At 41.8% G+C, this 15034-nt stretch overlaps 1 protein-coding gene across 1 annotated transcript in view; it reads left to right on the top strand.

Annotated features, from left to right (window-relative positions):
* The window catches only part of SLC22A23 (solute carrier family 22 member 23), a 180629-nt gene that overhangs the window by 37226 nt on the left and 128369 nt on the right, over nucleotides 1-15034 (top strand). The window contains exons 2-3 of the mRNA XM_034762240.1: nucleotides 6017-6120; nucleotides 8909-9063. Coding sequence (XP_034618131.1) covers nucleotides 6017-6120; nucleotides 8909-9063 — 259 coding nt within the window. The remainder of the gene's footprint in view (nucleotides 1-6016; nucleotides 6121-8908; nucleotides 9064-15034) is intronic.

Genomic DNA, 15034 nt, shown 5'->3' with positions numbered 1-15034 from the left:
TGGGACCTTAACTTGGTTCTTTCTAGGCTCACAGGGCTGCCCTTTGAGCCTAGGGCCTCCTGCTCCCTTTCCCACCTGTCATGGAAGGTTGTTTTCCTTGTGGCAGTAACATTGGCGAGATGAGTGTCAGAGATGAAAGCCCTGACATTGGAACCACGGTATACAAAGACAAAGTTCAACTGCGACCCCATCTGGCCTTTCTGCCAAAGGTGGTGTCTTCCTTCCGTGTCAACCAGGACATCTTCCTCCCGCTGTTTTGTCCCAAGCTGCACATCACTAATGAGGAAAGGAGGCTGCACGCCCTGGACATCAGATGTGCCCTGGCGTTTTACCTAGAGCGTACCAAGCCCTTCCGCAGGTTGACCCAGCTCTTCATCTCGACAGTGGACAGGATGAAGGGCCTTCCAGTGTCATCGCAGAGGATTTCTACCTGGATCAACTCCTGCATCCGGACTTGTTATGAGCCAGGACATTGGCAGAGCTGTGAAATGGTCTTCGGTTCACATATTCACTGCGCATTACGCCATCACTCAGCAGGCCAGGGACGATGCTAGGTTCGGCAGAGCTGTGTTGCAACCTACGTGTCCATGAACTCCTACCTGCCTCCGTTGGTACTGCTTGGGAGTCACCTAATATGGAATGGACATGAGCAAGCACTCGAAGAAGTTACCTGTTCTGTAACCGGTGTTCTTTGAGATGTGTTGCTCATGTCCATTCCATGACCCGCCCTCTTTCCCCACTGTCAGAGTTTCTGGCAAGAAGGAACTGAGGGTGGGAGCCGGTGGCACCCCTTATACAGCGGCATGTGCGCGTCACTCCAGAGGGTGCCAGAGCCGATCCCCTATGGGTACCACTGAGGGAAAAACTTCCGGCACCGGTGCATGTGACGAGCACGCACACCTAATATGGAATGAACATGAGCAATGCATCTCGAAGAACACCAGTTATGGAATAATGTAGTAACCGTGTTCTGTGCTGTTAAATAGCTTCTATATTAAAGTGTGTGTGTGTGTATGTAATATCCATGCACTTGGGTGTAGAATATGTGATAGTACAGGTGGAATGGCAGCAATACCTATTATCTATTACTTACAACTCTGTTTTTTAGATGCTTATAACTTGTCAGAAGGTTTTGGGCTGAATTTTTCCATGTTTGGTTTATGACTGGATTGAGTTTGAATGTTTTATGTGTGTGTATATATAGCAAATACTTCAAATATGGAAGTCTGGAGGAATCAGTTATATTTTGAATCTGACAAGTTCCTTATTGTTTCTATTTCTCTGTGCAGCGGGAGGAAAAAAGAGAATGTCAATTTATGTAACTTGTTCAAGAGAAAACAAAACATTACATTTTATGTATGTGGCAACCTTTTATTTGAGCATACTATTGAGCATGCCATCAGTTTTCACGCAGAACAATCCAGTGAAACCAGCAAGGAGTTCTGCCCAAAGAAAATTGTGGCACTATGTAGCCCAATACAACTATTACATCTCTGTGTGCGTGCTAGATGTAGATAACCTGTGTATAGTTTGGCATAATTTATCTCTGGTTTGTGGCAGTTGTAATGGGGGAAGCTGGATAAACTGGGGGTCTAAGCAATTTGGGATTCTGGTACACTAGCTGAAAATTTCTGCTAAAACAATAAGCTGTGAAAATAGTTTTAAAATGTCACCATTTTAAAACTCAAGTATCAGAGGGGTAGCCATATTAGTCTGGATTTGTAAAAAGCAACAAAGAGTCCTGTGGCACCTTATAGACTAACAGACGTATTGGAGCACAAGCTTTCGTGGGCGTCTGACGAAGTGGATATTCACCCACGAAAGCTTATGCTCCAATAAGTCTGTTAGTCTATAAGGTGCCACAGGACTCTTTGTTGCTTTTTACAAATCCAGACTAATATGGCTACCCCTCTGATACTTGAGTTTTAAAATGGTGACATTTTAAATTGTCGTCTATAATTTTTAGAGTTACTAATTCATTGGGATTTATGGGTCTGATCAGACCTCTCAGAATTCTTGTTACAGACCATCTACAGACCCAGGAAGTCTGTGCTGCATTGGCTTACATTAGATCATGCTTTCAAGACTAACTGCACAACACTAGAAACATAAGAGTAGACACTCTCTTGGTGTAAACTGATGCCAGTGGTGCTATGATGACTTTTATCAGTTGAGGATCTGGCTCTTAATTTAAAAAAAACCTTAGGTTCAGGTTCATAATTCTGTGACAAAGGGTGGATTCTGAGGGCTCCATCGGGACCTGGTGATAGTCCAAAGACGAATTACTATAACTGCATGTAATAGAGCAGCTGAATTTGTCAGATTTCCTTTGTCTTGGCCTGAAATATTACATGAGTAACTCATGAGATTTCAGCACTTTTGAACCTTGAACCCTCACCCATATGTAATCTTTCTGAACATCTGCTATCTTCAGTTTATATTATGGTCAGGTATCTTTGTTGACAAGTAATAGCATGCCAATATCCTGGTGTATCAAAATGCACCAGGATAACCACACTTTTTGCCTTTGGCTAACATTACTGTTTCTCTGATAATAACAAAATGAAAATGGCAGACTTGTATACATGGCCTTTAAATTATTCTTTTAAATAGTGTTTTAATATAACTGTTTTGACATAACGTGAACTCAATTTGCAATCCACCTTCACAAGTGATTTATCCTACTGCTGGGCATTATGCGTGATTAGCAAGGTAACCCATCTTCACTTGGAAAACATTTCTAGAGGCCATATGTAACGTTGTTTGTGCATATATAGTAGCCCTAAAATCCCGAGGTCTCGTTTGTGTGTGCAAATTGGCATTAATTGCATTTCCCTCCATCCCCAATAAAAACGCCTTTAAAAATGTAAACTTGACAAATTTGTCATTCTAACAGTAAGTCTCGTGCCTTGCTCACGGATTACAGTAAATACTTCGTAGGCACTTGGTGAGAAATATTTACTTTTACTATTATCTTCTTGATATTGACCATTTTGCCTGAGTGCCCCCTTTAGACATGCAGCACATAGCTTGCAAATGGCCTCAGTAGTTGACTATCACAGATGTACGTCATGCAGGTTGTGCTTCCGTGACAGCACACTATGGGAGAGGAAAAATAGGTGTGGCTTCAAAACACTGAGCCCAGGTGTTTGTAGATTAATCTACAAAAGGCTAATATGCTGTACTTAATAAATAGCATATACTGTTACATAAAGAATGGCTGGCAATGTAATTGGATGGTGTGTTGCTGGTATAATCTCTCCTGTCTTTTATTGAGATGGTGCTGTTCAAGCAGGTGTTATGCTTTCTGTCAAATAGTATACTCCACTCACCATTTTGCAAGGAGCATATCTCTTATTGGAACCAGATGGGCTTAAATCTAGCCCCTTTTTGTGAGATTAATGAATCCTGCAAATCCACCTAACCCCAAATGCATCTAATCTAACATTCACTTGGGACATTTGGTTCTAAATACATAATTGAAAAGCAAATGACTTATTTGATTCTGTATGTTTGATCTTGCAGTCATGTCCTGCAAAATGTTGATTGGAAGGTGTGATGAACTGGGACTGTTCTTATTGTGGGCTTTGAATGCTGGCAGGGGAGTGTGGCTAGGATAGTCTGCATTGGGGGATGGGAGACTGACCAACGGAGAATACCTGAGCATGTAACATGAGAATCCAGGAAGGGGTTAGAGGCCAGGTGACACCTTTGCCCGGGAAACTGAACAAAGACTGTGGGAGGGGTCGCTGAAGGGAGAGTTTCAGGAGATGGCTGGGAGGCAGACGGGGCTCTGACCTCCAAAAGGGCTGGGGCGCCCTGAGACCCCAGGATGGACCCAACGGAGGGGGGTCCCATTGTCTGTGCCTGCAAGACCTGTCTTGGACTGTATTCCTGTCATCTAAATAAACCTTCTGCTTTACTGACTGGCTGAGAGTCATGGTGAATCGCAGGAAGCCGGGGGTGCAGGGCCCTGAGTCCCACACACTCCGTGACAGAAGGGCTCCTCCATTACCTTGCACATGGATGACCATGTACACTTCAAATTAAGGTGGAAAGGAACAGCACTCTCCTTCCCCTGCCAATATCTATTGCACTTAATTTAGAAAGCTGCAAATATCTCTTTAGGAATATACATGGCTCCCATTGCACTAGTATTTGAAAACCTCACAAACATTATGAATTTATCCTCCTAACACCCCTGTGAGGTAGGGAAGCATTACCACCTCCACATTATGGATAGGAAGTCTGGGGCAGAGCCAGGATTTGAACCCAGATCTCCTGAGGCCCTGGCCAATGCCCTCACCACAAAATTTTCCGATGTTGTGAAAATGAATGGAAATTACAGAGCAATTTTTCTTGATAGTTTTCTTTTCCTTGTAGGAAATCGGGCAGGATATGATAGTTTTCTAGTGATGATATTCCTGGAATACTGTGCCTCCCTGTAACAGAGTAGCTAGCCCATTTAATAAAACAGGGCTGAGCTCTTCTGTTCCAGTCCAGGAGCACTGAGTTGGACTAATTAAGAGAGCAGGGCAGCATCTGGGGCAGGTAGGAGGTGCCTGAGAGAGGCTTGGTAGAAGGAGCTGCCAGAAGATTAGAGCCGACTGGTTCAGTCAGGAAGAGCGGTTCCTGGGAGAGGGCTGAATGCAAGAGAACAGCAAGGGGTTTCCAGGCTGGACTCCCCAAGCCTGAGAAGTAGGGCTGGAGAGGGCTGAAAGTGGGAGAAGAGGGAGATGCCTGCTGATCCTAAGCCAGAGCTAAGGTCCAGGAGGCTGAAGGAAGGGGACAAGCCAAGGGGCTTATCTGCTGGCATCTCCTTCAGAGAGCTAGGTTCTAGAGGAAGCATGAGAGGATCCCACTGGAGAGGCTGTGAGTTTGGGCTAGAAAGAGCAAGGTCGTACCTCAGAAGGAAAACTGGGGTGATGATCCCAGCAGAGGGACAGAGGAGGACTATGAAAGAGTCCAGGTCTGGCAGAAGTCACCAGGATGGTGGGAAGGGAGCTGAGTGTTAAAGATCTCATGCACTGGGGTTATACAGACCATGTGCAGGGTTTTTGGTCATGGACTTTTGAACTGAGTTTTGTTGTTAAACTGTGATGGCCTTGAGGACATGTTTTGTATTGAAGTTACTGGGATCCAAGAGAGAAACTGAAGTGAGGCCACTTGCAGGTTGCCCTGAGGCCATGAGGGGTCACTTGGGAGGAGGCTACTCATTTACACTCCCCCTTTGGAGTACTACAATTTCAGCAACTGAGATGGTTTTAGAGTGCAATTCCACCTTCCTCTTGTCACTGCACCATAAACGACACTGTGGAAATAGCTGAATCAGGCTGACACACAGTTGCACTTGATTCTCCTACTGCTCTTCTTACCGCTGTGTCAATAGAACGTTGTCTTTCCTAAGTGCAGGCCGTTTTTCTTACACCATCAGCCCATCTTACTCTAGAGAAAGTGGAGTACTGATGGGGGATACTATACAGTGCTGCAAAAAGCTTATCATTAATTGGTCTGAAGTAGCCTGAACTGGGTGACTCTGAGGCCTGTTACGAAACTGATCATCTTCCCCAGGCATTTGAAAACAGACGGTTAGGGAAATCTGAGATTTTGAACTTGTCTGGTTTCCTGGTGGTGGTTTATATAGAATTCTACTGCTCCACTTTTGACATGTTGTGGTATTGTTTGGACATATTTTAAAGTTAGTTCAAGACTACCTAGAACATATGGATAGATGCCCATTATTATAAATTCAAATAAACAAACTTGAGAAGAAAGATTAAATGACCAAATTTATTAGTGTATAACTAAGCACTTGATCCAGCTCTCACCGAAGTAAAGGAGAGTCTTTTCATTCTCAGTAATGTGAGTTGGATTTGAACTTGAACAATGAATTAAGAACATTTTAAAGTGTGAATGCTAAAATTGAAAACAACAGCTACAACAACGTCTGTATGTTTAAATGCACCAGAGAGGAACCAAGTATGTTTCAATGTACCTATCTCTCTTCTTCTTTCAGTGGGATCTCGTTTGTGAATCTTCCTGGAAAGTCCATATTGCTAAATTCTCCCTACTGGTAGGCTTAATCTTTGGCTACTTGATAACAGGATGTATAGCTGACTGGTGAGTGAAAAATCTTTTAATGCTATATAATTTAAATGAATAAAGATACTTAGCATCTCTGTAGAACTTTTTTTAAAGTTACTATTCAGGAAGAACCTTTTAATAATTAGATCTGCAAATCTCTGAAAAGAGTAACATGAGTTGGCAGTACAAAACTATTTTAATTGCTTGGGCTGAGTCATTTATAGCATGATAACATAAAAGGAAAATACTTAACCATTGATTTCTAATTATTTGCTGTTGACACACTTTGTTACTGCTGTCATGACAGAGCAGAATTACATATTTTCTAATTATGTAAAAACAGCATTTGTTTTAAATAGCACTAGCCTCTAGTGTTCTGTCAAATAAATGCTACAATCACAAATTACTTGTCCCTTTTATCAGCAAATATGGCTAACAATGTCAGCTCACATTTGGCCCAGAATGTTCATCTTATTTTTAAAAGGCCTTTATGAACCTTTCCACTGTTTTGCTATTTTTTAAAAGTTGTTTTGAAACAAATGAACATTCCCTTGCATTGTTTGAAACCCAAATATTGCTGTATTAAGAACACATATATCTTCATTAAGTGTGGGGTACATCCCTTTGGATTATTGGGGAATGGGAGCATTCATAGAATTCTCAATTATTCTCCAGAATCTGTTTTCACTTTAAAAAAATCTCTAGTTGGTATGGTTACAAAGAAAACTTTATACTGTGACCAAAGTGATATCTGCTTGAGCTTGCAGAGAGCCTGAAACAATAGCTTTATGGTTTGAACCTGCCCCATTCATTCCAGTGGATGCTAATTCAGTTGATTATACTTTGTTCACTACTGATTGAAGCATGGAAGAGACGCGAGGAGATGTGGTGTTATGAAGATTTTCATGATTACTGCTCACTTTGGTGCCATACTTCACAGCTGTGAGGAGGTGGACCCTGCTGCATGTGTGAGGCAATGTGGCCCAAAGCTTCACAGTATCTTTAATTTCAATTTTAAATAATAAAATAATCTGCATTGAAATATTTCTTTAATGTCCAGTATTAAATATTTATTGCTCCTTAAAATAAAACCTTACGGATATGTACAATGGAATATAGTTTTATTTAATTTAAATAAAATTCTAAAATTAGGATAGATCTTAAACAACATGTGGGGAGATGGGTGAGAGTGAATGATTTGTTTCATTGTCCCGCAAAGGGGTGTGGGTATGGTGCTCAGCATTTAAAAGTTTGGGAAACACATATGTAGGTGACCAAATTAACAAAAGGGAAACTGGCTTAATTTATTTGCATTGTCTAAGTTGAGAGAGAGCATAAATAGTGACATAAATTGGATTTTGAAAATTTTCACTTTTAATACTCCGAGTTTATGGTAGTTACCTAGATAAAGACATTTGTTTGCAGCATACAGATTTTTAAGTTGATGGTATTCCTTTAGAAGGAAACTTCTAAAGCTATAAGTAATGACTGCCTGACACTATAGTGATTTTCATTCACCAAGTAATTATTAGGGGAAACCTTAGCTGTGTGAGTAGGTATAGGTGGAAGATCTATGGGATCCAACATTGGAGACTCCATTTATTCAAACTTGGGGCCAAATCCTTATCCAACAACCAGTGCATTATGGATGGCAGCACGTGTTCTAATACAGTGTGGTATGGGCACTGCAGAAGACATCCTTCTATAGTAGGGCAGTTTGTCACTCTATGGGCTAGCACAATGTGCTGCCAAAAACTTTTACTGCTTCTTTCTACAGGAGCACCGTGATCACTGGAAATTGAGCTTACCTAGAATTTTCAGTGTATGGCAATATTCATGCTTGTATACGCACAGAGTATGCCCCTCACATCCTGTCTTTAGACTATTTTTCTTTTGACAGCAGTGCACATTTTATAGCATTAGATGCATGTATCTGCAAGTGCATCTGAATATCTCATCCCATACACTGCTGGTTGCACAAAGGTCCATGGCTGTTTGCATCCTTTGTCCAAAACAAAATGGCAGGTGTCTGGCTGCAAATAATGTTGAATCCTGTGGCCCTTTGGAAATACTCAGCGTTTCATAGCTGGTGGATTGTGGAATCCATGGGGGTGCTGATTGAGATGAATAAAGCAGTTCAGCCCTTTTAGAGGTATTGCTTCAGGCTCTCTGAAGACTCAGGAAAGTGATGCTTCTTCAGTTTATGCTTGGTTTACATTTTTGAGGCTGTTTCCACAACCATGGGGGCTAGAAACTTAGTTTTTAACTAAACGAAAGCTGAGATTTGTGGAGCTGAAGCATGTGGCAAGAGAAGAATTCTCTGGTAAATGTAATGGGCATGGAAAATGTCTCTTCTCTTGAGAGAGAGCTTCTATTAATCAAGTGACCTTTCCTCACCATGGAAAACTAAGGGCTTTTTCCCAAATCGCCTGTCATAACTTTTGTTAATGGCTTGCACTTACTGCAATTTTTATATATTTATTTGCTGTTTTGTTCACCTTCAGGCTTTGAAAATGGCTCTTATATTAAATAGTGATGCACTTAATGCCATTTGCTTTAATCTGTTCATAAATGAATTTGTCTATGAAATCTTTGCAAGACTAACCAAAGCAATAATTGAATTTAATAAGCAGAAATACGAGAAGTGTCTGTGTGTGGAGGGGGGAAATTTGTGTTAGCTGCTATTAAAAATTGGTAGCAGCATTTGGGAGGAACTGTGTAATTTGTTCCCATCTGTGCCTATGTCCACTGCAAGAGATAAGCATCTAGCATTTGTCCACCTTGGATTTTAACACTATTCTCCCCACTTCCTTCCCGTTTGTAGGGTTGGTCGACGGCCAGTGCTACTCTTCTCGGTCATATTCATTCTGATATTTGGACTGACTGTGGCTCTCTCAGTAAATGTGACAATGTTCAGCACACTCAGGTTTTTTGAAGGGTTTTGCCTGGCTGGAATAATCCTCTCCCTGTATGCACTGCGTGAGTATTACCTTCATAATTCAGCCAAAAAAATACACGGTCTGCTATATGTTATACTTCCTACAGTATGTATTTCAAGAGGCTTGTTCAAAAAACAGTTGAATCCTAGAGTTCTTTTGAGTCTAATGCATTGGTTTTGTTACTGGAAATTCCTCCAACCCGGCCTAAGACCCCATTTTTTCTTGCGTTGCCAGAGAATCAGCCTATGCAGCAAATGTGTTCATGAGTTTGCAAATGGAAGAAAGGATTAAACAATGTTTATTCTTTTGAATTTCTTTAACTTGGGAGTTGCCGTCTGTGTCCTGGCAACGTTCATGGCATAACAGATGTCAACATGATTTCGCAACAGCTCTTTTAAGAGATTTGAAAAATCCTTGCATCTCTTTGTATGTAGGGTGGCACATGATTTTTACTGAGATGTCTTTGATATTAGTAGCTGGGGTTATTCTCCTATATAGTCATTTAGAGAATTGTGAAATAGAGAGAAAATTGGTGGAGAAGTCTCATGCTCTTTTTTTTGAGTCACATTGATCTCTGAACTGCTTTGCTTTGTTTGCTGAGAGAAACTAGATGGAAATTTTGTGAGAAACTAATGCTTGCTCACTGTTGTGTCAGGAGAGAGAGGACTGCAGATTGACTTGGTACACCTAAATGATGTCTACATTGCAGTTAGACAGCCTCCTACCAGCTGACTCAGACATGTGGGCCTCAGAGTCAGGGACTGTTTAAATGCGGTGCAGACATTTGGGCCCAGGCAGTGGTCCGGGTTCTGGGAGCCTCCCACCTCTCAGCCTCCCAAGCTCCAGCCCAAGCCCGAATATCTACACTGGATTCAAACAACCCCTTAACCCGAGCCTCGTGAGTTCAAGTCAGTTGGCATGGGACAGCAGCGGGTTTTTAATCGCAGTGTAGATCTACCCTTACTGACCAAGATTTTCAAAACCCTCCTTTTCTGCTTTTTTCCCCCCCCAGGTGCTTGCTCAACACTATATGAAAATCAAGCTCCTTTTAAGGCATCTCAAGTCAGGGACGCAAAAGACTAGTCACTTCTAAAATTGGCTGCTATTTTTATTAGAGAGTTAAAAACAGTTTTTAAGTGTGACTTCCAGCTAAATTAATGTACGTTCTTGAATGTCCAACTCATAGTTTAGGCAGGGGACAGAGAAATGGCATAAAAAAGAAATCCTAAATCTGATATTTTCACAGGTTTTTGCCCCTTTCTCTCTCCACCTCTCTGCATTATACTGGAATATAGATAATGATATTCCCTTTCCAGGAGCCAGGCAAAACTGTTTTGGTTGGCAGCTGTGTCTGGAATGCTGCAGTAAATATGGTAGCATGACCATAATTAGCAGCTAGTATCTTATCGAGAGGGAAGTATGGTATTTTTTTTTATTTCTGGCACTAAAAAAAAATGATCGATATATCCTGGAATCTTCTATACAGTTCTTCATAAAGTTTTATTTACTTCCTATTGCAAAGTAGATTGATATTGAGCCCATCAGATCTCTGGTTTTAGCACAACATCCTTAACCTGCACATACATAAGATCCTACATAGTGCTGGGTGGTTCTGTTTTTGGTTTTTTGTCTTTAGGTTACATTGAGAGGAGATAGGGTGATTAATATATACAAGATTTTGTTCAGTGCGCCATAATAAATTATATGGTACCTTGGAAAAATTTTCTTCTCCTGCCTTTGGTCATATAATTCAAATCCGGTCCCAGCCTCTAGTGTTACTGAGTAGAAGTAAACCGTACAGGTGTTTACAGCCTGCAAAGGTTATTAGTCTTCCACAAAGATGTGGTTTAGCTTGCTAGTTATGCTTGGACTTAGTGTCCACCTAAGGGAAATTATAAATAACCGTCTCAGATGCTTTGGGAATGGAAATAGTATTAAAGTGTTGCTTGAAAACACAGGACTGCTAAGTTTTAGTTACCTTGCAAGGCTTTTAGAATGGCAGAGTTAGAACAGCTAATGGTTTCTTTCCTTCTGAACACCCCTAATACACTAAGGCAGCGATTGTCATGGGATAAAAGGGAAGGTGCTTTCATGGATTGAGAACTGGTTAAAAAGACAGGGAACAAAGGGTAGGAGTAAATGGTAAATTCTCAAAATGGAGAGGGGTAACTAGTGGTGTTCCCCAAGGGTCAGTCCTAGGACCAATCCTATTCAACTTATTCATAAATGATCTGGAGAAAGGGGTAAAAAGTGAGATGGCAAAGTTTGCAGACGATACTAAACTGCTCAAGAGAGCTAAGACCAAAGCAGACTGAAGAACTTCAAAAAGATTTCACAAAACTAAGTGATTGGGCAACAAAATGGCAAATGAAATTTAATGTGGATAAATGTAAACTAATGCACATTGGAAAAAAATAACCCCAACTATATATACAATATGATGGGGGCTAATTTAGCTAAAATGAATCAGGAAAAAGATCTTGGCGTCATCATGGATAGTTCTCTGAAGATGTCCACGCAGTGTGCGGAGGCAGTCAAAAAAGCAAACTGGATGTTAGGAATCATTAAAAAGAGGATAGAGAATAAGACGGAGAATATATTATTGCCCTTATATAAATCGATGGTACGCCCACATCTTGAATACTGTGTACAGATGTGGTGTCCTCATCTCAAAAAAGATATACTGGCACTAGAAAAGGTTCAGAGAAGGGCAATTAAAATGATTAGGGGTTTGGAATGTGTCCCATATGAAGAGAGATTAAGGAGGCTAGGACTTTTCAGCTTGGAAAAGAGGAGACTAAGGGGGGATATGATAGAGGTATATAAAATTATGAGTGATGTGGAGAAAGTAGATAAGGAAAAGTTATTTACTTATTCCCATAATACAAGAAGTAGGGGCCACCAAATGAAATTAATGGGCAGCAGGTTTAAGACAAATAAAAGAAAGTTCTTCTTCACACAGCGCACAGTCAACTTGTGAAACTCCTTGCCTGAGGAAGTTGTGAAGGCTAGGACTGTAATAGGGTTTAAAAGAGAACTGGATAAATTTGTGGAGGTTAAGTCCATTAATGGCTTTAGCCAGGATGGGTAAGGAATGGTGTCCCTAGCCTCTGTTTGTCAGAAGGTGGAGATGGATGGCAGGAGAGAGATCACTTGATCATTACCTGTTAGGTTCACTCCCTCTGGGGCACCTGGCATTGGCCACTGTCAGTAGACAGGATACTGGATTAGATGGACCTTTGGTCTGACCCAGTACGGCCGTTCTTATGTTCTTATGTTGTTCTCAAACTGTGGGTCGGGACCCCAAAGTGGGTCATGACTCTGTTTTAATGGAGTCGCCAGGGCTGGCGTTGGACTTGCTGGGGCCTGGGGATGAAGCCGAAGTCAGAGCCCCACCACCCAGGGCTGAAGCCGAAACCCAAGGGCTTCAGCCCTGGGTGTCGGGGCTCAGGTTACAGCCCCCCTGCCCAGGCCTGAAGCCCTCAAGCTTTGGCTTCGGGTGACGGGGCTCAGACTTTGTGTTTGGCCCTCCTGCCTGGAGTCATGTAGTAATTTTTGTTGTCTGAAGGGGGTCATGATGCAATGAAGTTTGAGAAACCCTGCACTAAGGGTATATCTATATTGGAACTATATCTGAACTAGTGCAGGCATGTCTATCCAAGCTGGAATTACACCTTCCAGCGCCAGCACAGACATTCCCTAAGTGCATTAGGGTGTTGAGGAGGAAAGAACCTAGCAATGTAGCCATAGCTATGTAGTGGGCTAGCTGCCCCGAATACATACTTTGTGTCTTGGATGGGTACATACTGGGGTAGCTAGCCTGCGCTGCTGCGGCTACACTTCTATTTTTAGCGCACTAATCTGATCAGATGTAGCACACGTATCTCTGCTCGAGCTGAAAATCTCACCTTCCAGCCCCTAACTGAGCGTTGAAGAACTCTTATTCTTTCAAAGACATGGTGAGATTGAATTGTGTGAGAGAAGAGCTATCAAAGCCTCAGAAGGGTTTTAAAAACACAGGATGCTCTCACAAGTGGTCAGATGGTTCAGGAAGAGATTGAGGTGGAGACTGTTGGGAAGCAGTCTGATCCCGGCAGAAGTTGCGGGAGTGGGGTTCTGAGTTGAGAGCTCTACCTTAGCCCTTAGGTTAGATAGATGTGTATAGGCTGTTCATTGTTTTAACAATTCTTTTCTCTTGCTACGCTGTGTTCCTATGTTAAGATTAAACCGTACTTTGTTTTTTAAAAAAGGCACTTCTGGGTCACTGTAATAACCACTGGTCACAGCTCCCAAAGGGAAGAACTAAAGGTAGCTGAACCTAGTCAGACCTGTTCGGGGTAAACACAGTTGATACACAGGGCGCTGTAACCCAACACTCTGCCTCGGAGTGGGAGAATTGCAGGATTCTGCCTCAGAGAATTTGAAGGTTCGAGGCCTGACACCGGAGAGCCGGGGGCAGTCAGATACCCCAGAAAAGGGGACAGAGGTGCAGCTAACCCTGAAACATGACACACAGGCAGCAGCCAGAGGCATACTCTCTTCCACTGCTATCCTGAATTGGTTAGCTTGCGGCCTCCCCCAGATTATTAGTCATACTGAACAAAGTGCACTCAGCAAACATGACAATTGCTGAGCATGAGCATGTGATGAGGAAGACACTGATTATTTTTTTGGTTCTGACACAAAGGTAATTCCCATCTTTAGCTCACTTAGTTATGTAGGGCATTTGCTCTGAGAGGAGGAGTTGTTGACTTCTGTGTGACACCACCCTTTGCTTACTTTAACTTTATACTTAGACAGGAAAACACTACTAAGGCCCAGATCCTGCCATTGACTCTGCATAAATAGCAATTTGTGACACATTTTGCTCCATTAACTTCATTGGCATTCCATGCAAATACAGGGGTCCTATAGTGTAGAGTGCAGAATGGAGACCAATGGCACTTGGCATGTGATTTTCTTATTGCTAAAATGTTGAGACACTTGTCATATTCATTAAAAAGGCACAGTCCTCCAGGCTAAAGATCTTGAAGGGGAAAGTATCTTTCTGGGTGAGTAGAACTGGCGTAGTAACATCTGTGTGTGTTCTTATCTTTTATCATTTCAAATGATTTTGTGCTATTGCAAAGAAACTAATGTTATTGCAATGCATCCCTCTCAGTGTACTGGAATGAAGAACAGAGCTGGAGCATTGCCTCCTAAGGCATAGCACAAAGCAAAGGGAACAGGAAACTAAACGTGATATGGGAAGAGACCACCTGCAGTGCAACTAAGTTTTGGTTTTTTGTTTTTTTTGTTTTTTTCCCCTCCCCTACTTTCCTGATTTTGAAATTTTCTATACTGTGAAGCAGGGTGTTGATAAAGGAAAATGGCGATGATGTGAACTGAGGTCTCTGTGGGTGAAAAAGTTATTTTCTGCCAAATGCTGCTGACAGCTTTAACAAGCATCCTGTTAATGCTACATGCCATCATTCTAATGGTCTTACCTGAGCCTAGATAGCATGAGCAATGGCACAGATTTGCACACAATCATAGAATGGTCAGTAATTTCATGGGTGACTGAGATGCAGACTGCTTTGCTAAATTAGAAAGCATAAACTTGAATGAACAGGTAAATAGGCTCTGAAAATAGGTTTGTTATAAGGGAGGAGATGTATTTCCATGTCACTGGTGGGGGGGTGGCGCACAATAAAAGGAAGTAGGGCCATGTTCTAGTCTCTTTCAATTTTCGTGGAGATACCTGCCACATGCTATGGAATGTTTAGTTCATGCTTCAAAAGACAGTTCAGACTGTCCAATAATCTTTTCCATTGTGATGTCTCTGTATAATTAATAAGCTTTATGGCTTTGTTGTCTTAACCTTTTAATCCTTTAAAATGGACAGAGGGGGACTTTAAGTTTACAGAAGTTTAGCATGGGTCCTATTGACTCAGCAAGAGGGGAGGCTGCCTTTTGATGATTTTTTTATTTTCTGGAAAACTTGTAACTTGTAGTTGAAGTCTAGAGTTTTA

Source organism: Trachemys scripta, chromosome 2, assembly GCF_013100865.1.
Source record: "Trachemys scripta elegans isolate TJP31775 chromosome 2, CAS_Tse_1.0, whole genome shotgun sequence".
In the NCBI taxonomy this organism is placed as follows: Eukaryota; Metazoa; Chordata; order Testudines; family Emydidae; genus Trachemys; species Trachemys scripta.
The sequence above is the reverse complement of the archived record's forward strand: the minus strand, read 5'-3'. Positions and strand labels throughout refer to the sequence as shown.